The sequence below is a fragment of the Stegastes partitus genome, unplaced genomic scaffold, assembly GCF_000690725.1.
Source record: "Stegastes partitus isolate 25-593 unplaced genomic scaffold, Stegastes_partitus-1.0.2 Scaffold2633, whole genome shotgun sequence".
NCBI lineage: Eukaryota > Metazoa > Chordata > Actinopteri > Pomacentridae > Stegastes > Stegastes partitus.
Window position 1 is genome coordinate 2,608 of NW_007580364.1, and position 27,194 is coordinate 29,801.

Genomic DNA, 27,194 nt, shown 5'->3' on the forward strand with positions numbered 1-27,194 from the left:
TGTCGTCCTGGTGTCCACTGCTGCCTTCGTTCCTGCATCCTGTTTTTTAATCACAGCGATGTTTATTGAATTATGACTTAAAAAGACATTTTAGAAAACATAATAGCTGCAGCTGTCTCTGAAACGTTTTACACATCATGACCTTTTATCTTCAACACACGGAGATCCCCGATGGAGTTTATATTTTAATATGTCTGCCTGCCTGATGGTAGAACTTCTTCTATGTTCATGTTACTAAGTGCTCTGCCCTCCAGAGTAATGAAAAATGTGTCCATAGCTGCTTGTTTGACATGTTCGTGTTGATGGCGGCTTCTCAGGTGGAACAAATTGAATTCTGTTTATGCTCCGTCAGTGAGGCGCTGGTGAGACGCTCTCTGACCAACGGACTAGAAAGCCAATTTCAAAGAGAGATGTAATCATCTGATTTATGCAAACCTCTGCACAGCCATTGGTACCATGCTTGCTGCTAATCCATACAGAGCCATCAGAGGCTGCCTGCACACCTCACATGTGAAGAGCAGTCTGGTGCCATCATGTGGTTGTAAAATGAACTACAGGGTCCGGTATACCAGGGGCATCGGTTTAGTGTGTGTGTGTTTTTAAGGTTTTTTAAAAGTTCTAATTAAAAGTTTAATGTCTGCCACTGCCTTTAAAGATAAAAGGAAGCATCCTTTATATCTCGTGCTGCAGACTGTGTTTTTCTTTTCTTTTGCAGACGTTTTTCCCACATTGACGTGTTTATCTTCAGAACTTTTCTCGATGCCTTTTTATGTCTCATGTAAATACAAAAAACTCCTCTCCTCTCCTCCATACAGTTAGAACCACCATTACATGTCACTAACTCTGTGTTTCCTGGTCCTGTGCTTGTTCTGATCCGTCTCTGGATCTGGAGCTTCACATCAGCCACGAACCTCAAAACACTTGTATTCATTTTTACTTTTCTGTTCTACTGCTTGCTCTCCATCTGCTCTCCTGTTATCCCCACGGCTCATCTATGTGATGACGAATGTTGTAAACTGTACTATACAAATATGATTGAATTGAATTGAACTTAAGAGGATGTACGGTGCTTAAGTAAAGGTATCTAGCTAGAGTCTTACTGTGATGCAAACTGTTTTTTCCCCCTATATTTTATGTCAAGCTGGTGCCTTCTGAAAAGCGTTTGTCTCCAGCCAAAGAAAGTTTTCCTGCGATCCATCTTTTGTTCACTGCTGCATTTCACATCAACACCACACAATAATTCACTCCAAATAATCCAGATCACAGAGCTTAATGGTTTTATTCGGACGCAGGAGTTTTCAACACCCAGTCAGTGGTATGATGTACGTTACATCACAGGTTTGAACCAACCAGACACTCATCAACAAACAGCATCACTAGACAAACAGTTAAGTTGAGAAGGTAAACAGTGTGACAGCGACTCACACTCGCCCAGCAGGGCTTCTTTCTGCTCTCTCTCTCTCTGTGATGGTCTATTGGAATATTAACCAACCGTCTCCTCATGTCAGCAGACAAACAGTGTAACCCATTTTCAACATACATTCCAGGAAAGAAAATGTCAGCGTGACGTCATACGTGTGGACGATGACAGCACGCATCAGTCCTGCTGTCGCCGACAACACTGCGGTGACATTTCCTTGAAAGGGAAGGAGCTAAATGACAAGAAATAAAGGCTCAACCACAGCACAGGCAGTTCACAGGGAAAACCGAACAAACAAAATAAAGACGAAGGAAATATTCTGAGATGATTCTACTGAGCTTCACCAGTAGATTATGTATACAGTAGTTTCTATGACTCCTGTTCTTCAGCGACGAGCCGTTCTCGACGATTCTTCTGCGGTTCAGGAGAGGAGCATCTCTACACAATGCATTTATTCGTTATGGCGGCTTGACAGCTGAGTAGCATTAAAAACGAAGGACGACAAGGCAACATCTGTTCATAATCAACATGACAACTAATAGACCACATCTTACAGTTAAAAAAGTAAAAAAGTAAAAGTCCAATAAAAATTGATGTTGTGCGCAAAAGGCACTCAAATTTCCTGCTCCACATACACAAGTGTCTATAAATTAAAAACAAAACAAGAAAAAAATCTAGTTAAATATGATCAGTTCACCTTTGAAAATTGTGTGCTTTCTTCGTATTTCAATAAACGAATGCTTCTTTTTTTTTTTTGTAACATCAACTTCATAGATTTCAACCGGTGCAAAACCAGGACGATAAGACGATAAGAACTAGATGAATGAGTTTAGGCATCGTCATAAATGCTCCAGATAATATAATTAATGCCCGCGAGAGGTGACAGCATCTGCCGGTTCGGGACAAGAGGAAGCAACACCAGCACGAACCAGCAGAGGGTGTGAGTGCACTATTTGACTTTAAATGCTATATTGCCTTTTTTTTTCGTTTTTTTCTGGGTGTACAAACTTCTTAACAATCCTCCCACCCTGGATATTATTATTATTACATCTGTCTGTGACTATTAAAAACACTGCAAGCAAATATTTTCAATTTACAGCATGTGTCTGTGGAATCAGTGCCTGGTTGACATGCTAAGGATTAACGTTTTATTATTATTATTATTATTTATTTTTTCAATCAAGCAATGTTTTTCCACTTCTATTTTATTAACTGCTACAAGTGGCTTAATTTATTATCCGTAAATATTAAGGCCGGTTTCTTTAAAGGAACAAAATAAAAAAAATAAATTGAATTATTGAACTAATTTGTGCGTTTCACCAAGGCAAAGGCACCACACAGCCATCGAGTCTGACATAACACGAGTCCCACATCACAGCGCCAAACATGCAGAACGGAGCAGGCTCTTTGGGATGCGGATTACAAGGTCTCTGGATTAGAGCTGTCAGAGTGACAAGAGGTACAGTAGATAGAAACGCTGCAATGTTTTCATTCCTCCAACGAAAAGAGGAGGAGCCGACGGTTCATCGATCGATAAGTAAAAGGCAGAAAGGAAGGAGGCTGCTCTGATAACAGTACGTTACAACATCGACGCCTCCGTGGATGAGTTTAGTACGCTAAACCTGAAAGAGGAAATGTCACGGGGGACTTTTTCCTTTTCCTTTCCTTTTTTTTTTGAATTGAATCATAATTCCTCAGAATGAGAACTGAACAGGAAACACTCGCCAGCTGTGTCAGGATGGGAATATATGTCGAAAACATAACGAAGATCAAATAATTCAGTCTTGGTGGTCTGTCCAACAGCAATCAGTTTTCTACAGTACAATTACCAAATGCATCGTAAGCACACAGTACATGGTAAACAACTCTACTTTACAGTCAAATAAAACTTTACTGGAGATGACAAAGAGGCGCTTCATGATCTTTACACTCACACCATCTCGTTTCCTGTATTAACCTGTACACGATTAACACTTAGAAATTACTAGCTATATATTATGTACACGTTTACCACAGGGCTCCTACATTAGTTGGTGCATTAGTTTTCTGCATTTCATTTATACAGTACAGAGAAGAAAATAAAACCCCCACATGGCCCAACCGTGCATGACGGTAGAGGACGACTCGCGTTTTAGTTCTGTCATATTGATTAGTAAGACTTCAGGAGTCACCTTCATGCCAGGATGCTTTATCTTCTGCCGTCAAGCCAAACCAGTGGCAGGTTTAAAACACAACACTGTCTGATAACAAGGTATTAGTTCTTCTAACATTTGGACACATTAAATTTGATTTTCTTTTTCATTATAAGGTTTCAAACTGATTTTTTTTTTATTCTTAAGATAATTAGCAAGCTCGTTCACTGACCGTGTCATTACAGATCTATCAAAGTCTTTAATATTTCTCTTATTTTCTCCAGTCCCTGCATGCAGAATTAAATGTCACTATGTTTTATTTTACTTTGCTGAACATCCACTGTATTATAATACAAACAGAAAGCATGGTGAGTTCAAGTAGGTTTGTATGTACAGCCATAGAGGCCTGTGCCCTAAACAGACGTGGCATTTTAGCTTGAACGGCCAAACCGAGTCCAGATGAGGTGTCCTCACACGTCAACAGGAGTGACAGAAACATCAGCTGGACCTCACGTGATGGCTGGAAAAACCACATTTCACACAAGTATTGCTTCACTTGCATTCAAAGTATCTCCAGAGCGAGACCACGAGGCCACAGACCTCTGAGGTAAAACAGAAACACACGGACTCGTATACACATTTACTGGAGTTAAATCAAGTTTCAAAGAGAGCCGAGCGATTTGCGCTATCACGGCTCTGCAGCTTCTTTCGCCGCTTTATCACCATGGTAACGGGCTTTAGAAGCTCCAGGAGCTTCCTATACATATGAATTCAGTCAAACGGAGAGGAAGTTATCTGCTTTTCACACATCGGCACATGTTTCTCGTAAGCCTTTCCCTCACTTGGACAGCTGTACAGCCTTCCCACCTCTGCTACATGGTACCAGACTTGTCCCCGCCGTCACTGGAGATGTTCATGTTAGAACCTGCAGCTGTGCTGTTACCCGGAAACATCTTCTCGGTGGGAGTCACGGCGGGGCTGCCGACCCCGGAGGAGCTGGAGCTGCTGGAGCGGTGCTGGGTTGGCGGGGGGCGCACTGGCCTCATGGGCGGCGGGCGAAGCTGGGCCCCGGCCAGCCGGGCGGAGAGAGCGGGCTTGAAGGTGGTCATCATCTCGGAGGTGGAGCTGCTGCTGCGGCGCATGGCTGCGTCCGGGTCGCGGATCATGATGGTGTGAAGCGGACTGCCGGGCTCTGAGCTGACCGGGTTCTTCATCGGCTCCAGAGTGTCCAAGACCACGTCGGGGGCCTGTTTGACGGTGTTCTGTCGCTCCAGCTCACGCAGCTCGTGAAGCGCTGTGGTCATGGTCTTCTCTATGTCCTGCAGAGACGAGGATGAGGAGAACAGAACACTGAAGAACAACAGCCGAGTCAAAGCGTTGCCACAGAGTGAGACTTTTATCACTCCGAAGTGTTGCTAGAGGAACGACTCCTCAGGGAACGTCTGCTCGCACGGTTTGGTTTAACTACGATTCAACATCAATGAGGACCATGTTAAAAGAAAGCCTGTGTTATCCCGTCACTCGATCAGCACTGGATGTTAATGCAGTTAAATCACAGGCTGATGAAAGACGTCTGTTCTGCAACAGTGCTGGTTTGACAGAAGTTCCTGCTGACTTCATGCTGTCTGTGGTGGATTAACACAACTTCAGCAACTTCCAGGAGTCTCTGAATTAATACTAGTTTATTAGAATAAAACCATTTAGTAGAACAAAGCATATCCAAATGTTGGAAGAACTTTAGCACTGTTTCCAAAAAAACAGCTTTGATGTAAAACCTGTAGAATATAAACTGTACATTCTGCTACTGGGCGACTTTCTCAGTCATTCGAAGCCTGTTTCATATGAAACCCTGAGACCTTAGCTCCTGATCCATTTTCATTTCCCTGCTAACAAAGAAACTCAGGTTGCTTTTCCTACTTTATATTCAATCTGCTGCACACCCTTCAGCACAAGCCATTAGCTGATGAGGAGCGTTTGGAGCCGAACCATCAGCGCTCTTTAGCTTTTTATTTACTTGGAGACCTTTATGTCCTTGAGGTGCGTCTGTCACCCAGACACAGTCTCGCCCTGACATTTATTCCAGATCCCAGCTGCTGCTCTCAGACTGACAGCTACAGCAGGAGGTCTGGCTCTGATCAACCAAACCCACCCAATCTATAAATGTCTCACACGTCCTGCTGTGTCTGGTACCGTCTGATTCCAAAGCAGTCAAACTCAGTGTCTTCATGTCTTGTTTTTGTCATTCTCTTTTTTTCTCTTTTGCCTCCATCGGAAACTTTTATTTCTATTTTATAAAATATCACATCAGTAACAGCTAATTATTACACACTATCATCATTTCAACAACTTAGACTGCAGTTAAAAACAGATTTGTGCACTTTATGGTAACAAAGTAAAGCAAAAGTCACATGCATTCAGGTTAAGAAAGCCTCTAACATAGATAAAAACACTAAAAGGTTTATGACAAAGTCTCACCTCAGCCAGAGCCTCAGTTTCCAGTGATTTGTGGTCCCCCAGGCTGCTGTGACGAGTGGCTCCTGGCACTGGTCTGAGCGGGTGGCCCTCGGGATAGCCCTTCCTGTCTGGGTAGTTGATGCTGCCTGCGCTACCAAAGGTGCCGAGGCGCCTTTTTTCCGGGCTCTCCATTCGACCCTTGTTGATCGCGACCTTGTGAGGGCTGCTCGGACAGGCCGCGGCCCGTGGAGGAGTGTCAGCCACTCTGGTTGGGCTGTGAGTGTCCGCACCGCTCCGACGGCGCGGGATTGCAGCTCCGTCGGATCGTAGCCTGACCCTGCAGAGAGGCCACATCAGATCAGCAGTCAGTACCCTCAACATTACAAACCTTTACAACAGGAAATGTGTTTATTCTTGATTGCACTCACCTCCCCATGACTCCTCCAAAGTTATAATCAGGCGACTGCTCGCACGGTGACGGGGCGTCGTTTTTGGATGAACCCTTGTCCTCCAGCAGCGGTCCACTGCTGGCTTCACTGTCTGCTTTCTGGCTGAGGTTATCTGAGAAAGCATCATCCCTGAAACAGCAGAGCCAGCAGTGGTGAGTATGAGATATAAACACAAACTACATGATGTAGAATAACTATTAAGAGACTGCATCCTACTACTGAAACAGATTCTGCTGGTACGTACAGGTCTTGAACCACAATGTACTGATGGGGGATGAGGCCATCCACGCCGTTGTGTCGGCCCTCCCACCAGTCTTCAGATGCTCGGTGATACAGAAGCAGGGAGGCTCCCTTCTTGAAGGACAGCTCTCTGGGAGTGCGTCCCACGTAGTCAAACTTGGCGATGGCCTCGATCTGTTCCACCTCTGAAACACACAACGACCAAACAAAGAAGCTGGTCAAAACCTGAGCACAACGTGGCTGCAGTCATGCTTAAGAGACAAACAGGAATTTGTTGGCAATTTTCCACCTCAACTGCATCAACAACATTCATCCATCCATTATCTATACACCGCTTTATCCTCATTAGGGTGGTGGGGGGCTGGAGTCTATCCCAGCTGACTGAAGGCAGGTTCACCTGGACAGGTAACCAGTCTATCACAGGGCTACACTTAGAGACAGACAACCAAGCACACTCACATTCACACCTACGGACAATTTACAATCACCAGTTAACCTCAGCATGTTTGTGGACTGGGGGAGGAAGCCGGAGAACCCGGAGAGAACCCACGGGGAGAACATGGAGACTCCACGCAGAAAGATCCCAGGTGTCCTCACCGGGACGCCAACCGGCGACCTTCTAGCTGCGAGGCAACAGTGCTAACCACTGAGCCACCTTGCAGCCCAACAACAACATATATGATCAACAATAAAATATGTTTAATGTCTAAAAAACTGTAGTAAATAATAAATTGCTGCAATCAAAAGAGAAGACGTTTTCTCCAACAGTGTCTCTGTTTACATGGTGAATTCCTTTAGACGTGTCTTTGCCGTGTGAAGAAACCAAAACACACATCATGTGCTTTGAATGACTTCCTTGTGGTTTCAGTCGCAGTTGAAGCAGAGACTAAATCAGCTGTCTGAGTGCAGAGTGTGGCAAAACACTTTAAGATGACTGAAGTAGATTTTTGTAAACATGAAGGTCACGTATGGTGCTGGTGTCCCGTCCCTACAGCGCGTCTCCGTTTCTTAGCTTAAAACACTGCAGAGGTGGTCCACTCAGCGTGACGAGTATAACCCTGGATTTAGGGCTGAAAACCAATCAGCTGCTGCTGCTGTTCCCGCCCAGTAAGAACACACTGTCTGTGACTGACAGCGCTGGACGTCAATCATTGGTTAGTTGAGTGTCACACGGCACCGGGGTTGAGTTCTTACGCTCTTGTGGAGGCTAACTAGTTGTGGAATGGCAGAAGCAAACATCTTCACATAACAGCTTTTAGTTTACACCTCCAGGTTTACAACACACAATAAACATTGATTTTCCAGCATATGGGACCTTTAAACGTCTGTGCTGTGCTTCAACAGGCCAGCAGGGGTCAGTCACAGTTAACTGCAATGAGCTCTGAGCAAGAAAATCCGCCATCGGAAGAGCAAACCCAGACCTTCATAGTTTGAAAACCTGCCAAAGGTCCGTCTGGATGTTTAAGAGGACAGTTGGAGACAACAGGGGAGAAAAATATCTTTGTTCTAATTTCATTTCCGTTAGAAACTAATTAAAAATAAACACCACCATCATCCCAGCAGGTGACGAGCTTTAAAGGTTATTTCAGACTGTCAGTGTCAAATCCAGCGAGAAGCGATTCTACATCAGTCTTTGTTCTGTTTTCCAAGTGAGAGCAAGACAAGAGAGAGAAAGGGTCAGCGCTCATTACCAAACAACACAGACGAAGCTCAGATGCGAGTTTGCTCTGCTGCTGCTCAGGAGATCTGATCCTGTCTTCTACCTGTGTTTGGGCTTCCGAGCCCGGCCCGCTGATGTATTCAAAGCTCAGAGGAGGACTGAGGAAATACTGCACAAAGGAGAAAGTCCCGGGAGAATCGCTGACTAACACTGAACAAAGACCAAGCGAGCGAGCGGGCGGGCGGTGGGGGTGCACACACTCACAAACCCAGAAGCACGGATCAAAGAGGCAGTGCTGCATGCCAATATTGTTTACTCAACTTGCCTTCAGCCTCAAACATCACACAGGCCTCAGCGATCAGAAGCCGCCGCGGCGCAAAGCCGACTCACCTCTCAGTCAAAAGCACTTCATAGAAAAAGGTCAGTCTGTACTTCAGCCACAGAAACCGAATCATTTGTGTGAAATCCGTGTAATCCTGAGACGCGGTTTGCTTTAATATGGTCTTTAAATAATCAAAGAAGCAGGCATCTATCAAAACTGGTCTGTTACAAAAACTGTTTATTTCTATTATTATTATTTTATATTGAAAGTTAACTTCAACTAGTCTAAATGTGTACTAAAGGAAAACGACAGCAGTGTGGATTTTTAGCCGGTTTAATATCTCATGTTCTCCGTCTTAGCTTGGTTTGAAAGCAAATATTTTAAATACAAGGTGCAGCTAAACGGGCTGCTGGCTATCTGTTCAGCTCTGCAGGCGTGACAAACAGCTTTTCCTTGTGATGGAATATCAACACGAGACTGTGTCCATCCGGTGCTTGTGACGGCATCACGTTAACGTCAGGACATCACCAGTGGAGACACATCCTCTGGGGACCATGAACGTCTGTGGCACATTTCACGGCTATTCATCCAGTCGTGATAGTTCAGTCTGGAACAAAGTGGTGGACGACAATCTGTCCTCATAAAACAACTGAGAACGGCTCTCCTGATGCACTCACCTTCATCGCTGGTGTGTGGTTCAGTCCCATTATCGGCCTCATCGATGGTCCCCGGCTCGCTGTGGGGGCTGTCGCTATGGGAGCAAATGGAAAGTAAAAAGGCAGATCCACAGACACAGGAGGTCATATTTGCTTTGTGAACAATAAACATATTGAAGCATGCAATTAGCAGATAAAATGTCACAGTTCCCTCCTAAAGCCAACACGTGGATGGAATTACACCCCCTCCTCCACGTGATCGCTGTTCTTTGTTCGTCACCTGATCAAATCAATACTCACCAGTACTCCTCCCCCCCGGTCATGCACTTCTCGTACACCGGGCCATCAAGCTCACGTTGATTTGGAAAGATGAGTTCATTGTGGATAATGATGGTCTTGATGACCTCGTTAACGTGAGCCTGGCATGCTACGGGGTCCTGGCCGTCTGGGATGGGCATCAGGGTCGGACCGAAGCAGATCGCCAAATTATACGGATCCATCATGTTCTCATCGCTGTACTGGGAAAGACTGGGAGAGGATCGGAGGATTTTTTTGTTTTAATACAAATTGTACACTCAGGATGGATACCAGATAAAAACGTGAGGAGTTGTTGGACAGTCTGCTGATCACGTTAGGAATCAGGTTAAGCCACATTTCTGTGTTCTTGGTTTACTCAGTCGACCCTTTTGTTCACATTTGAATAATTTTACTTTGTTCAACCTAAATTTGAAGAAACAAACCCGTCATTCCATCTCAGATCATCACAAAATTATTTCTGTTTTCTATAAAGATATTTGTGAATTTTTAGTTCAGTTCAGTTTTTTAATATGTGCTCAAATACAGGACTTGATCATCATGATGGCTTTATTTTATTTTTTTTTATCTCACATTCCAGCTCACCTATAATTAAAGATTATTAGATCTACTTTTCCAATCGCAGATTCTGAATGAATGATATGATGAGAAATAACAGTGAACATTTCAGGCTTTTAATGGCTTGTGGAATATTATTATTTAAACATGGCCTCACAAAAAAAAAAACATGCAGGAAGTGGGTTTGCAATTTATTTAGTTTTTAATAATTTGGGAAAATACTTAGAATTAGAATAAAACTGTATCAATCCCTTCGGTACAAGGGATATATTTATATATTTATATTTATAGTACTTGATACATTCATCTAAAATTTTACAGGTAGGATTTTGAATATCTGTCGTATTTAATATTAAAAAATTCAAGACGGTCGAGCAGAAGGCCGCTGATGATTGGAGACAGAATAACCCAGCTGTGACCTCAGCTCATATAAATATATAAACCATTAGCCCCCATTCGTGGTCATGTTTCTGCCAACATTCCCTCCTCTTCTCGCTCTGGTTTTAGCCTCTACCAACTCCAGAGGGAAACATCTAACCCTCTGAGCAGGTGGGTTTTAGTGTTTTTTTTACTGCAGACAGCTGAGATTGAACCAAAAGAGTAAAAATGTGAACCTTTTGTTGAAATATGCTAAAAAAACCTGAGACTAGCTTGTCAGATACAAGTAACCATGTGGTCCATTATTGGAACAAAACGAGCCATTTTAGGAAATATCAGTCCCATAATCTGAGATGAACGGCTGTGTACAGCAGCAGCAGAGACATCTCATCAGGACTCACTGGCTTTGACACAGTCTGAAACACACAGCGAGGCACTTGCTTGAACAACAGTCTGATCAGCCATCTCCTTCCACAAATCAACTTATCCTGCGCGCGCCACATCCCACTCACGCTAACAAAATCACCCAGTGCTTGCGAAAGGAAGTCATAATAAGTCTTTGCACATTACCAACAAGATGAGGCTGAGCAGTAACGCCACAGCTGGAACGGCTCCAAACAGAGAAGGATATGAAATCAAACTCGGTTTTTCTGCAGGCGAACCCGGCAAAGGGCGCATTAATAACCTCCATTATGAGATGGCAGCTATACTACCCCGGTGAGGTACGAGTTTCCCAACCTGTAGATAGCTTCTAAAACACTACAGACAGATGTCGCAGGTGTTGTTTTATGCACATTGGAGGCCTTTCACCTGCGCAGACCAAAACCCGTCACTTATTTTTGCACGACGATAGCTCTGGCTCGAGGTGTGGCGGGACTCACTGGTTGAGAAAAGCAAACAGGTATCTCATGACGATGATGACGGTCCGTGGAAGAGTCACAACAATCTGCTGGATGTGATGCGCTCTCTCAGCTCCCGACTCCAGCTCTGAAACACAGACGGCAGAGACAGAGAGGTGTAACAACGCTATGATAAAGGAGGACACAATAAAGCTTTGAAACATACATAAACGGAGGCCTATGCTAACACTGATCCCAGCAAGAAAATATGATTAAAACTAAGCTGCAGCGCCAAAGCAAAAGCAGATTGTGAAAACTGCAGTCTGACACTTTCACATGCCCCCTCCTGCCATTCACCAGACCCCTACGGCGGACCGAGTGATCAAACTATTAGACGCAGCGGGGAAACGATTCTGTGGTGAACTTGCACACGGCAGACTGATGTGGCCCACGCTCCTCTGGCTTTCTGCTAAATGTCAGCCGGTGTGAAGATTGCTTCCATGTGCCGCGCCGCGTGACTTTCTCCTGCTTTGGTGAAGCTGGGATTCCAGCAAAGTGTACGAGGTGTGTTTTCTCTTTCGAATGTTGACTCACTGATGGTGGAGATGAAGTCCAGGAAGCGCTCCTTGGGGAACAGGGGGTTCTCCAGGCCTCTGAAGTACAGCTTCAGCACACCCGCCACCGAGTTGATATCGTGCTCGTTCTGGTCGTCGATCAGGGGATCTTCACCTAATTAGGAGAAAGGTGTGCTTTGAGTGATGCTGTCGAAGTGTTTTGAAACATTAGAAGAGGGATTATTTTGACCCACCTCTCTCAAATGAGTTTTTAATATCGTTGACCTCCACCTGTGATCCTGGCACGCGGAAGATGCCCTGCTGCTGCAAACCTGAAAGAAACACAAGCCAGAGTTTACTGATGCAGTATTAGCTGTCCTGCAAAGCTCCCTGATGCGAGTTTTTGGTGAAAAGCCCCACTGGAAACACAAAACACAGAGCAGGAAATGTAATCTGGTCATAAAGGGGAGATGCGTATTTTTTCCAGGAGTGGGCCCCTCCGCCAGCCTGCAGCAGATGGTTTCAGTTAGAGGGTTCTAATCAGTTTTCTGTAGTTTCATTAGGTCCAGATCCAGAGGAAAAGGCCTGCAGGCTAAAGCAATGAGCTGAAGACAGATGTGAAGGTAGACAGGGAGGAGTTAAGGAGGGTGGTGGTGGTGGTGGGGGTATGAGGAGGAGGATTGACTAAACAAAGACCAATGGGACTTTCAAAACTCTCTCCGTGTGTGATCTATTGTTATGAGCTTGTCAAATCAGCGGCAGGCAGCTGAAGCTGAGGTGGAGAGCAGAGCAGGTCAGTCTCTGCACCCGTGGCTATTTGTGGAAATAGATTGCCTCGTTCAATAGCTGCTGTCACTTCTTATGAGGCCAAATGAGTTTTTTAAAGGACTTCACGGTTTGTTCTGTTTTTTGCACAGAAGCAGCAGCGTGACGTGGCACTCACCGTATAGGTTGATGTATCTGATACAGCTTTCAACAACAAGTGGAATGGGTTGACCTGAATCCTGGAACCAAGAAAATAAATATAAATACACGACATGTAGTAATACATGTAAGTCTGTATAATGTTTCCTCTGGGTATTAATTACAGGAAACATACAAAATGAACAAAACAATAATAAACTTGCAATGTTTCATATAATAATAATAAAAAATAAAGCATCTGATGTTCTAGTTTATAGTAATTTAGGTGATAGAAGACAGGAGCAATCTAAAACAGCAGTGAGAAACAACAGCATGCAAGTGTAGCACAAGCAGTTAATGACTATTAGTCCCACAGTTCTAGTCGGTGGTTCCTGCCCTGTGTTCTCTAACAGCGGCGGTACCTGAATGCGGGTTCGGGCATTCCTTCTCCCTCTGGGGCAGAAAGCAGCAAAGCACAGAGGAGCAGAGAAAGAGGAGGCAGAGAATCACAAAGTTAGAAAAGCTCGAATGACAAATGACCCCTCTGGAGGTTAAAGACGGCTAAGCAGGGCGATAGGAAAGCCAGCGAGGGACAAAACAGGCTGTCTCCTGCCTCTCAGTCATCCAAAAAGTGACTGGATTTAGAAAGAAAGCCAGAGCCGGTGAAAGTGTTCTGGAGGGAAATAAAGAGACAGCTGACTGAGGCTCTGTCTGTCTGCACCGGCAGAACCACGGAGGGAAGGAGGAGGATTAGAGGTTAAACAGAGGCGTTATATCATGATCAAGGGCAGCTGGAAGAGGGGGGAACAGAAGGCTAAAGGGAGGAAGAGAAGCTGCCATCCCCTCCTGCTCCACGGGGGCCGCTCAGTCATACAGCAGCAGCAGCAGAGGGTACCTTGATGAAGGTCTCCATATTGCCGTTAAACAGCTTATGGTTATACACGGAGCGTGGCCTAGGCTTCCGCATTTTCTGTGGTTTAGGGGGAAGGGTGGGGGGCCTGGGAATGACGGACACAGGGGACAAAAACACCATAATCCATGAAATGCAGAGCCAAATGTGATTCAAAGGCAGCTGTAAAAATGGTGGCAAAAACAGAGGCTTACAAAAATAATGCTTTGTTTGAGTAGAGTAATAAAAAACCTGTTTCTATAAAACAAAAAGAGATGTTTCATTGAAGCAGATGTGTTTTTTTTTCACAATTCACCACTTTAATTTCTTTCCTTTTTCATATCTGTCCATGTGCTAAGTGTACATAGTCTGTATTAGATCTTTATTTTTGTCTTTATTGTACTTTTGCCTTTCTTGTCTTGTTTTTTTTTTATGCATCCAGCTGCTGTAACACGTGAATTTCCCCAGTAAGGCATTTTATCTTAACTTCTACCATTTGGAAAACACTGAAATACTAAAATACAGTCATAGATTAATAACTGACATCACATTATATTGTTCAGAAAATTAAAGCGTCCAATGTAGTGTCGTGTCAATCAAAATGAAACAGCTCTGAACACGCCAACAACCGGTTCTATCTTCTTACAATCACATGAAACCTAAACATTTATTTGGACTTTATATTCAAATTTCCTGTTTGTAATTATTTTCTAACATTCGTTTTTAAATCTAAACTTTTTCTGCTTTCTGCGACTTCTCCTCTACAGTGGAAATAAATAATCTAAAGACCTGAAATGAGCAAAATAAGCAGATGCTTAAAGGCAGCGATCAGAAACCGCTTCCTCTTCAGATGGGATCTTACCTTGTTGTTCCACACTCAGCTCTTTCCCCTGTGGAGGAAAAAAAACATACAAAAGGGACATGTTACATACTGGTGTCTTTATGGTACACATTATACAGACTCCAGCCAGCCTCACTGATGGGCTCCATGAGACACAACATCACTATTGAGGCAGAGATGAATAGAGCAGTGCTAACACCATTCATTGGACAAAGCCAGCGAGCGGTCGTCGCTGAAACCTCAAGGGACCAGGAGGACCCCGAAGGGTTACAGGCCTCCTCCCAGAGCAAAGAAATGAGGGTGGCAGCTGCAGTGTGCGCATGTTGAGGAGGGAGGGGTCCATCAGCGGTGACACTGAACAATGTCTGTGCTGGCTCACTGAGCCTTTTGTTATCCCACAACACATGCGCATGCTAGATGCTACGTATTGTTATATTCTGGCTATCAGAAGGACCGTCCTCTATCAGAAGACAGCAGCTTAGTCAAAGATGACGCGGCGTATTTTGATGAACTGGGAGTAAGAGTGTGTGTTTGTCCAGCTGGAAGGGAGTCAAAAAAAACCGGCAACGACGGCCCCAAAGCATTTCAACATTATTTTTTCTTCCTCCATCTAACAACGGGCAGAAAGGGGGATTTCTCGACACATCATTACAGCAGATGGGTCAAGGTCTCCGGAGCATTCACGTGAAGAAACAACATCGCTTTCCTCCCGACATCATTCCACTGAGTGATAGTCCTCTCTACCTTTGGCCAACCAACCTCAAAATTGTTTTTCAAGCATGAGCCAAAAAAATAAAAAAAGCCCCTAATTTCATATCCAAAAGTTCCAGAGTCCCTGAATGATACATGAGACGTCTATTCGATTAAACGACGAGAACAAATCAGATTTTGCAGAACAAGGGAATCGGGGAGTCCTTATCGGGGAAACAAGGGCTGGCAAATATCCCGGCACCAGCTTGTTTGGTGCCAACGCTTGACATTATGTTTTTATTAATACATGCAGCAAGATGTAAGCGCCATGTGGCACTCACCCGTCTCATCGTGTTCCCTCTGTCACACTCACACACAACCAAACACGCTATTCTGAGTGTGAAGCAACGAGCTAATGAGCACGACTCGGTCCTGATTGATCGCCTAAATAATTAAACATGGGTGGTACCTGGAGACACCATATGCTCTGTTCATACACTCTCTCAGCTGCTCCACTGCGGACACACAGCTATAATGCGAGTGTTTATGAGCGCGACTGTTTGCCACACAACTCGGAAGCAGTCGCGATGAATGATTAAGTAATGAATATATCCTAAGTGTGAAAACCTATAAATATGCAGGGACCGCGTGTGGGATGCAGCTCAGGCCTCAGCTGGCTGCACCTTACGCCCTTTTCTTATTAGGTGAAGCCCTGATGCAGGAGCAGCTGCAGGAATGGGCCCCGGTTTGGTCCTCCTGATTGATTGGGCGTAAACTGTTCACGGCTGAGGTGACACGGGGAGCCCTGGGGAAGAGGCGGGGACAAGGAGAGCCTTTTGGAAATAGAAAACCCTCCCTGCGGCTGCACCACACAGAGGCTAACCAGATGATACTTTAACCGGTGGAGATAAGCAGAAACGAGAACACCTCAAAGTAGATGTGGTCCGATTTTCTATTTGAATATCGGGTCTCATTTCCTCTTTTTTTTTTCTTCTTATAAAAGTACTCCACGTCTCTGCGGACTCCTACACCTCATTCTCGGTTGCTCATTAGATCTCCACTACTATAACCCCGGAGGCGACTCTGTAGGTCATTATTAGAAGATATAACACCAAGTCATGTGCACACCTAAGACAAATCAAGAGGTCTTCCTACCTTCACCCAGTGTCTGCTTCAGTAAGTCATGCTTGGCCTGCAGTTTAATGATGAGGTTACTGCCGTTCAGGTACTCCTTGAATTTCTAGACGGACAAATAAAGGCAATCATGAGTCAAGAGCAGCACAAAGCCAGTGTAACACGATCCCAGCAAAACAATTTAGTGTCGCTCAGATCAGCAGAAATGCAATTTGTGGAAGACTGATGGTTTGAGGTCCGTAGCGGGCCGGTAGACCAAAAGACAAGTCGGCCCGAACTCACTGAAAAGTAGAACATCTCTGTCTCCTGTTGGTTCGACCTCCTCTTGGCGATATTGAGCTTGCTCATGTAGGATTCGGAGGCCACAGACTTAATGGATTCAGTGGAGCGGCTGTGCTGAAAGGCATCCGACACATCAAAGTCCTCCACTGTCAGCATGTCCTGCAGCGTCTGCATGGTGGCATCCAAGGTCTTCCTCACCTGCACAGGAAGGAAACCAGATGAAGCTTATCGTCTCACTTCGTCTTCATCGTATTTTCTGTTCTGCGTGGATCGATGCTACTTGTTCGGTCAAAAACTGAACTAGTCAATGACATTTTCAGAAGCACAAGTGAGTTATTTAAAGCACGAGTACATTAAAAACAAATTGACCCCTGAAGAATAAATGACCTCTGACTGCACCGACATGACACAGAATATAAACGAAGCAGCCTGCAGGTCAGATATACATCAGACCAAGACATGAAAATGAAGAGAGCCAGGGAAGGTAAATGAACTGCTCACAACATGACTGAAGGAGGCTTTTTGTTTAGGCCTGAGATTGATAAAGCTCATTTCCAGTAATGGCAGGACTCATCCATTATCCTCCAGCACACGAGACACAGAGAGACAGAGCTATTGTCACTTGCGGGTCTATCAGGCCGTGGTTATTATCACCTCCATTTGCACCTTTGTGTCCTTGGCTCCCATCTCCATCACTAAACAGACAATTTCATATATAACTTCATAGAAAACATTGGCACTGTGACAATCTAAATATATTCTCAGCTCCCACAGAGCAAGGGTCACCGGAGAGTAATTGCAAAGAGAACAGATGGTGATGTGGCCCTCCTTCTTGGTGTTTTGCCCTTCAGTGGTGTGATGGCTGTGGGGAAGATGAGCTCTGCTTCAGAAGGGAGGGGGTTACTGGTGCCGGACAGACATAGATCATAAATCCTCACCTCCTCATTTTCAATCTTTAGTGTCGCTAAGCGAGACTGCAGTTGGTGGTAGCGCATCAGGAGCTCAGTCTGGACCGGCTGCTGGGCGCTGACCTGGCACACCTGAGGAGGAGGAGGAGGAGGAGGAGGAGGAGGCGGCGGGCAAATGAGTTGGAACGGATGAAATAAAAACAGAGCGCTACTTTATACAGACAACATTTTTTTCTTTAGTCGGTGGCATGAGAAACAAATATGTGATGAAAGTCGCGGCCTTCGGAGGATCTCACCTCGTCTCCCATGTGTGGCAGATACTCAAAGCGCATCGGAGGACAGAACACCTGGTTATGCATATCCATGATCTTGTGCTTGTCACTGCGGGAGTCCAGGTTGTCCACTGCGTTCTCGATGATATCCAGTCCCTCGTGGCGCGACGTCTCCAAGTTGTACTCTGCAGATAAGTAGGTCCTGAAGGTGCGCGCCAAGCTAGCGTGGTAGCCCAGGTCACAGCACTGTGGAGACAAAACATCAGATCAATATCCTCAAAAGCACCTTGTAGCAGCATTTGGAAAAGCAAAATAGAAAAAAAAACTATACGTGTATCTCTGATTAAAGTCCCTCTACTGGCATTGATTAAATTCCTAAAAGCTTGTCTCTGTTAATTTAAAATGACATGTTTACAAGCTTCTTTGTCCATGCAAATAGTCAGTTGGTGCCCTAAAATGGCCTCGATGTAACCCCAATCCAATGCAGCTCGAGCACACCAGCTCACGTCCAGCTCTGCTCAAACACGGTAAAAACATTCTAAGCTCCACGGTTTCCAGCTGTAATATTGCAGCATTTCAACCACACACGTTAGAACAGGAGCCCGGCTTGAAACGTTACCTAACGCACGGCTCATATCAGGGTTTCACATCCGATCTTGCATGTGGTCACAAATGTGCTCTAAAACCCACAGACAGCAGCGATGCCGCAGTGCACGGACCACACCCTGAAGCAGGCGTCCACATCACCGCAGCTGGTGCTTCGCTGTTCTTTAATGTAAAAGTAATAAAAGGTAAATATTTTTTTTTGTTTATAATTCAACCAAATAGTCAGAAGCACTTGGTCTTTTGTCCTTTCTCTTTCCACATCGAATTCTTTGAGTGTGAAAACCTGCTTGGAAACAGAACTGATTCGAACTAATTCAACAAATCAATATAAATGTATAATAAGGGAATGATCAAAAGGTGAATGCGCAAAACTCAGCTGTGCAGTTTATTAGTCTGAGCACCTCTCACCATGTTCAGACCTATTTAATGGACTCGATACCAAATTATGTTCTGCTACAGGTTGCCCTTCAAAAATAGAACCAGAGTTTACAGAATTACAGGGGCTAGCGCAGTAGGACACCGGGGATAATTACAGAGCCTTATCACACAGGCCTGTATGAAGTAACCTAATTAAGCAGAGGATAGCAGCGAGGAGGTTCAGAGGGAAGCTTGAGGCAACTGACAGCTTTGTAAATCACTGAGTAAACGCTCTTTAGCGCTCTTTAGCACTGAGGAAGCAGTCTCCCCACTTTGTGCACAAGCCTCATTGCACCACTCTGTCAAAATGGCTCAGTAGACCAAAGACTAAAGGGAGTAAATTAGCTTCTTTTTAAACAAGCAAACAGACTGAGAACACATTTATACAGCAGCAGCAGCAGCAGCAGAGGACTGAGAAAGACTGAATCCAAGTGCTGTTGACCTCTTTCCTTTTCATCTTTCTCATTAGAGCGATACCCATACTATATTATATTTGCATATCTATACATTCACAAATAAGGGTTGGTTACTGAGGTTGGTAGATTTCTGAATCTGTATTTCTTCTTTCTTTCAAGGTGGAAATGCTCAGCAGTGGCGCTGACTGCTTATTGTGGTCATATTATGTCTCCTAGCATATAAAACAAAAACCTCCACATGGACACGGACATGGTTAAAGACTTGGTTTAACTGTCTGTTGCCCCACAACAGAATCCCAACAGTCCACAAAAAGTAAAAATACATTTTTACTGTGTCCTTGCTGTAAAACTTCCTCTCTCTACAGATGATTCCCTGATGACCAAACACTCTCATCGCAGAGGATGTAATTTCTCAGAAAAGTAGTAAATAAACTCATCATGTTGCCCTGAATTCAACGTGAACATTTTAAGGTCACTGACAAACCTCCCTTGCTTCTGGTCTGACGTGCGACGGTCTGTGGTTCTGACATTACAAACGAAGCCTTCTCTTTCTCTTGCCTGCTTGTGGCAAACAACCCAGTCAAGCTCACAATCCCATTCCCTCCAGCTCAGCAGGATTTAGGATGACATGGACCTTTGAGGTGCCAGACAGTGGATCTATAAAAGCAGCCCAGCAAAAAAAGGCAGGAAAAGCCATGAATCAGGCTCCCAGTGTCTCCATTTATCGCCGTCGGATCACCGTTATACCGTATAGCCTGACTCAGGTTTAGCTGCATTGGACTAAATCACGCTGTAGCGTTTCAACTGCAATCATTTAAAAGTGCAAGTCATGCTCGCTGTGTTGCATAAATGTCACTGAAATCATGGCTGACCTGGAAAATGTGCCTCTACCACCATGGCTAATGTGGTGCCGTATGGTGGTGGGCCTCGAGCGAAAATGTGACAACCGGGTCATTAGCACAGAGAGAAGGAAAAAAAACACAGACGCACCAATTCTCTGATAGAAATATGATCTGAATGTCAAAGTTTAAGATGACATCCACTGACTTGTATTTTACTCATCAGCAGTCAGCGACAAAACAAAACAGTTTAATACATATTACACCTATGCTGGATGTTTGGGGCTGATTCCAAGTTTAATAATTTTGCAGCGATGCACTTCACACACCGTCTGCTCAGCTGTAACATACACTCTGCTGCATGCGCTGCAATCAGTGCTGAGGTTAGTAAAGAATGAAACAGAAAGGCCAATATCAGCTGGTAATATTGGGAAACCAATGCACAGGTCGGGCTCTATACAGTCTATAACACTGTCAAACACATTAACTAATAACACACAATATACAGTTTTGGAAAGACCCAACCTGCTTGCACAGTTACCTCATCTATAGAGCACATAACATACAGCACATAACTAAACAAAGATGGTTTCTCATGTGTGTGTATATTATAATAACAGGGGAACTGGAAGAACTTACAACCGATAGTGAAATGTCAAATGAGAACAAGATGCAAACCGTGCATCACAAAGCCTCGCCTCGTTGAACAGACGGATGCATGTGTGCATACAAGAGGAATGGACACAGAGAGTTGCCTTCAAAAAGGTCAATAAAGTCTTAATCTTCTTAATCTTCATCTGTTTCCAGCAGATGACTGGTAGCAGGTCAGCCACTGCGGAGGGAGCACTGCCAGCCACATTAACCTTATTCATGCCTGCATAAGCAGAGCCTCTGCTCACCAGCTGACTGCAGCCGACTTCCAGCCACTAGCCGTTTGCTAAACAAAGTCATCCTCGCTGGTAACACTCAGACTTGATTTCCAGCAGTGCCACTGGTTTACAATCTGAGTAACTTGACTTCATGTCTGACTTGTAGTTTTTCTACGAGCTTGACATTCAGGATATTAAAAACAGCTACGTTCTGCTATCCTCCAGTCTGAAGGGCAGGGCAATTTTTCACTCTTAATAACCTACAGCTTCTTGGATCAGTGTCAGAAAGGCTGCGTCCTCTATTCTGATCCCCCCAAAAAATAGAGGAGCTGTGTGCGTATGTGTCCTGGTTCATGTTTCTCCTCGGTGACAGCTAAAGGCAGCCGGTTACCAGGACATGCTGTGTTTGTCCCACCAAAGCTCCCAATAGCAGCATCGACAAAAAACAAACGAACGAGGACAAGGCTGAGGAGGAGGATGGAGCAGAAATCCTTCTGTCAACGCTGATGGAGTCATCAGTCAAAAACCGTGTTGCTGAACTCGTTTTCATGTCAACAGCAGCCAGTTAGCAGCATATCAGTGTTAGGTTTGTTGTGCAGAAGTTAATAGTGAAAAAATGAAGGCAAATACATTTATTGGGGCCAACAGAGCAGCTTGAAGACAAACAGCCAACAGGCTGAGAGTGAATGAGACGCAGGAACAGATGGTGAGAAAAGTGACACTGCTGCAGAGTTAAATCAACATCACAAGTCCCAGCTGAGAGATGTAAACAAACACATGTGCCTCGTGCATACTCACATCGATCATATCAGAGACGTCATGGATGTAATATTTTGCCACCACTGCATTTGTTGCTGCCAGGTTCAACAAATAGTCATTCCGGGCCTTTGTGCATTTCAGCTTATTCTCTGAGTACTTGGCTTGCCTCTGGGGAGGAGAGAAGAGACAGAGGAGATGAAGGGAAAAACCATCAGTGCAGGAATATAAAGCAGCAGGGGGGGTTTGAGTGTGTGCTCAGGCAGCTGCAGCTTTGGGATCATCACACAGGCAGGAAAGTTTGGAGGAAGCGGCGGCTCTAGAGAAGCTGCCTCTAGACAGTCGTGTGTTCGGCGGCACAGCCAGGCTCGCGTTTCCTTATTAGTCTGCCTCTAAACACTTAAACACCACACACAAGTAACACATGCACATAAAATATTTAACAGCTCATATTCCATCTTGGGAATTCTTGTTTTCACTTTCTTGCCTGAAGTTCGATGAGATGTCTGAATGGTAAATATACAGCTAAAGCCAGCAGGCGGTTAGCTTAGCTTAGCATCAAGACTGGAAAATCGCTAAATTACTGCCCACGTCCTGAATAACACATTAGATCTCATTTGTTTGATCCATACAAAAGGTTTCTGAAGAGAAAGTAGATCTGGTTGTGATTTTGTTACGATGCTATGACGCTGATTGTCCCCCCCGTATCCAGTCTTAAAGCTAAGCTAAGCTAACCAGCTACATCCTGTAGACATTAAATTGGCATTAATCATAATTCAAGTTTAACCCTCTGAACCCCGAAATCCAGCAGCAGATTTAAAGCGTATGTTGTCTTTTTTAATCACTAAAATGACTCCATCTATCAGCTTAAAACTGTGATCCCACTCTTCTACAAGTCACATTTAAAAATGAACCAGTTTTCTCTGGCCAGAGTCTGTGAATAAGAAAACATTCTGCGCTCCTCGGGCCAACTGGGCAGCCATCAGTGACCAAGCTGCTACCAACAGTAATGTACCAGAAATCCAGGAACCTTTCAGCTGAACTGGATTGAACTGCAGGACATGTAAGTCCTGTAGTAAAACATTTACAGCACGGCAGGTTCATCTGTATGGCACAATCCGTACCCGAGTGCTTCACACAAAACTATAAGAAAACAGATAAAGTCAATTCACAAAACATCACTAATTAATTACATTAAAAGCAAAGAGGCAGATAAAATCAATCGACATGCAGAACCACCATTTCTTTTTTCCTCTGGCAGTGGTTACACCTGTGGGGATGTGAAAAAATGATGTGCACGCTGAATTTTTGTGAAACAAGTCTGGTTCCTTCTAGCCGTGGCTGTGCTGTTCCCATAGAGGTGCAGGACTCTGGACTGCAAATGAGCCTACGGTGAGTAAAAACCTGACAGGAGCAGAACATGACCAGAAACTGTGTGGAGCTCGGAGGATTAACTAAACAAGTTCTTCTTGCTGTCGGCCTTTAATTTCCAATGTCTGACAAACACATGCATTTGTTCTAAAGCTCGGATAAAGTAAGATGGCACACTGAAAAACACAAGACTTTGATTTTACAAATGAGTGCATAACAATGTTGACATCCTCACCCACTTTAGCAACACAATGACTCAGACACAACTCACAGAAGCAAGTTTAAAATGCAACAAAAGCATTATAATTCTAAAGCAGAGACTTCTACCAATTATGTTTGTTTGTACATTTCACTATACATGGACATTTTATTTCCAATTTCACAAAAACCATTATGATGCAAATTTCAGCAGTGCGTTAGAGGGAAAGAGATTAAGTTTTCCTCCTTCCTCGTCTGTTTCTAACCTGTTTGCAGGCAGAGTAATGAGACAAAAGCTTAGGACCAAGGCACAGTGGAATATTCATCGCTACGCTGCTGCGTTATAAATAGTGTGCTACTCCAAAGCCGAGCAGCATCTCTGAGAACACCAGCCTGAGGAGGGAGAAGCGCTGCGGCTCTGCTGACAGCCTTTTGATTTCCTGCACCTGAGAGATAATGGGAGTTTCATTTGCATGAAGAAATTCCAGAAGAAAATCCAGAATAAAAATTGCATGGCAGCATCTGAAGTACAGTATGCTCCAGAGACCACCAGCCTGACACTTCTGGCAGAGAAGACTTTTCACAAACTAGAAATCTGCATAAGATGGAAAGGGAGTCGGGTTACTGGGCTGCAGCTCGCTCTGTGTTTCTGGCTGCAGACCTGCAGTTTGCTCATGAGAGTTTCTGGCATTGTGTTGCTGCCTGTCTGCCGGCTCTGCTCGCTCACACTTTCCAAGTAAACCCAACAAACTAAGCTGCTTCTCCATTTACAGAACTAGAATTTCTAATATTTAACTTTGGTGAGAAGCTGTATGAAGAGTCTTCGTAGCCTAAACACTTCACAGGATTCATGTAGCACACAAACTGAAGCCAAACTGAACCATGTGTATGTAAACACACAACACTTCTCTCTTCTTACTGGAGGCAAACCTACCTTCTCTTTCATCTTCTCGATTTTCCTGGCGGTGCTGCGTCTCGGTTGGCGATCCTCGTGGCGCAGGAGGTTGACGTTGAGATCTCCGGACTTGCTGAATTGCTTCTCCTCCTGCTTCTCAGCATCTTTGAGCTTGCTCTCTGCACTGATGCTCTCAGTGTGGTACATGTGGTACGTTTTCATCACCTAAAAGAGGATAAATACAGCTTTAAATGCTTTGGTATCATCACACTTTGTGAAGCATTTTTTAAAGTAAATCACTGAATGTTTAAATCCACAAAACCTGCCGATGGGTTTGAATGAATAATCTGTGACATGTGGTTCTGTCAAAAAAAAATAAGCAATTTTATCAAAATCACTTTTTTCTACGTATCTCTTTTTTAAAATTGCCAAAAGAAAAACCCATTTGCTTGGTAAAAAAAAATACAAAATCCAGCCATCATCAGCTCGTGTGTGAAACCATCCGTGGTTCAACGTTCTGAGACGTTTCAGCTGAACTGGGCTGAACTGCAGGCTGTGTTTAGAGCGAGCACACAGGAGACAAGTGTGGAAGCAAATTAAAAATGTTTGTAAAATAGTTAATTATCTACAAAGTCATCAGTTTGTTCCAGAGTTGGCAAAAAGGTTGTACATGCTGATCTAAAAAAAACAAATTCCACTTCAGCTTTTTATGATACTGTGCAGAAGACATTTTTGAGTTACGTCTACTTCTAGCCATGACTGTGCTGTGTATATGTAGACATATATGAGATTGTAGTATGGTACAGGCAGATATGTATATATGACATATGGTGCTGTGCTGTTTCCATAAAGGCGAATAATCGTGATAAGAGTTAAAAACAAACAAACAAAAAAAAACATTTACAAAGTAAAAATAGCAAATATTCACTGATGTCATTCACAAATCTTTTCTTTACAGAAGAGGATGAGGGCCACTGAAGAAAAAAAAAGAAATTCTGAGAAAAAAGTCAGAATTCTGAGATTAAAGTCAGAATTTTCACTTTTTCCCCAGAACGTTAAAAAAAATAAAAAATTTCGGGATTTTTTTCCCCCAATCTCTGAAAAAAGTCAGAATTCTGACTTTTTTCCCCAGAACATTAAAAAAATAAAAAAAATAAAAAAATTAAAAATTTAAAAAAAATTCCGGGAGATTTTTTTTTTTCAATTTCTGAAAAAAAAAAGTCAGAATTCTGACTTTTTTCTCAGAATTTTATTTATTTTTTCTTCAGTGGTCCTCATTCTCTTCCGTATTTCTTTGTCCAATATAACCAAAATAAATCACCTGGCTGATTAGGACGACAATCAGCCCATTTGTTTCTGTTCAACACTCCTACATAAAATCACAGATAGTGACTAGAACGTGGTGCAAGGGTGTAGCATCAAACCTATAGTAGAAAGTAGTGTTTTTAGCCGTAGACATGTGGGAGTGGCCACCGCTGATTACTGAGACACATACACAAGCCCTGGCTCAGTAACTGAGGTGGATGCTACTACTCAGTAATGTTGTTATCATCACTCAGTTATTGTCGTGTAGATGGTGAACGTCTTTGCATCTGTTGGGGCCAAAGCTGTAAACCCACATACGTGTGGTTTGGTCCTCACAGGCCCAATTAGAAAACCACTCACACCTGCACATTGATCTGCAAGAGCACGACTGCTGTTTTGGGACTTCCTTATTCCCTCCTCCCGATGCAGCCAATAGCACGATGGAAAGAGGACCGACTTCCACTGTCTCCTGTTTCTAAAATCTGGTTTGATTTTGGGTTTTTCATGGTGGCCTGCAGGATCAGTTTGGGCCATCAGTGCAGCGGTAACACAGATGTCACTACATGTGGAATATTTTAAGTGGATCCAGGGGCCCAGAGTTGTGTGTGGTTTAGCTTTGGCTGTCAAATCCCCGCCTCACCGTAGCTTTCCTGGCCGCTACATCATTCCTACAGCGACGGGCTCGCTCGTTTCCAGCTCTTTTGTGGAGCAGAGTGACAGCATTGTTTTCTGTGTTCTCTGCTGCCGCCGCCTCACTTTGATCTCGACTTAGACACTCAAACTTTGACACCCTCCCCCCCTTCCCTTGTCCAACACGGTGATGACAAGACTGGAGTGACACAAAACCCTCGTTAGACAAGACAGAAGCCCCCTTCGTCTTTCTTAACTCGTCCCAGATGCTCGTCGGGACTCTCTCCTCTTCTGGGCCCATTTCTGAGCCTCATAAAGGAGCGTCCAGATGTGAGTCGTGTCTTCAAACGTCTCCGGTATTCACGATTTTCTATGAACACCTCAGGATGTCAGACAGTCAGCATAAACAGTAATTTATTTGTTTCCTGTGATCAAGCACGCAAGGCTCGCTTTGTGGGTCACTAAAACAGCAGGACACCTTTTATCTGTACGAGAGCGACTCATCTAGATCACAGGTTGGCCGTTGGGTCACTCGCAGCTATAATCTTGGCCTGACCTCCAACCCTGTGTGACAGCAATATTTACCACTGATGCCACTGGAGGAGGTTCTATTTATTACCCCCTTTCTGCCCTGGAACAAATACGACTCCTTTCCAGTCAGTTTGAGAACTCCTAGAATAACAAGAGCAGCAAAGTGTTAAAGAGCTGCAAGGCAAAAACCTGAAAATATAATAAAAAACAGAAGTACAGTAGTCTGTTCTCAGAGTGACGGAGCTAAACATCGATGCACAACAGAAACTAGGCTAACGCTGTGTACCTCCCCAGGCTGTCAGACTGCTCAGACTCCTCTGAAAATGTGCTAAATTTCCAGCTAACTCTGAACCATCTGACTGCAGGACCTGCAGCTAAAGACACAAAGTAATTTGCAGGAAGACTGAGCTTCAGCTGTGTCTACAGGAGGTGTGTGTGTGTGTGTGTGTGTGTGTGTGTGTGTGT

At 44.1% G+C, this 27,194-nt stretch overlaps 1 protein-coding gene across 1 annotated transcript; it reads right to left on the reverse strand.

Moving 5' to 3' along the window:
• Positions 1 to 1,254: 1,254 nt before the first annotated feature.
• Positions 1,255 to 24,533, reverse strand: LOC103375505 (SLIT-ROBO Rho GTPase-activating protein 3-like; the record flags this gene model as incomplete). The annotated part of the gene is given in 18 exon segments (XM_008305805.1): positions 1,255 to 4,871; positions 6,028 to 6,343; positions 6,435 to 6,584; positions 6,700 to 6,880; positions 9,355 to 9,428; positions 9,634 to 9,861; positions 11,466 to 11,571; positions 12,018 to 12,152; positions 12,232 to 12,309; positions 12,921 to 12,981; positions 13,776 to 13,878; positions 14,632 to 14,659; positions 16,456 to 16,540; positions 16,717 to 16,914; positions 17,655 to 17,756; positions 17,921 to 18,142; positions 21,842 to 21,970; positions 24,303 to 24,533. Coding segments are annotated over 18 exon segments (2,874 nt in total), but the record flags the coding sequence as incomplete, so codon positions are not given.
• Positions 24,534 to 27,194: the final 2,661 nt, after the last annotated feature.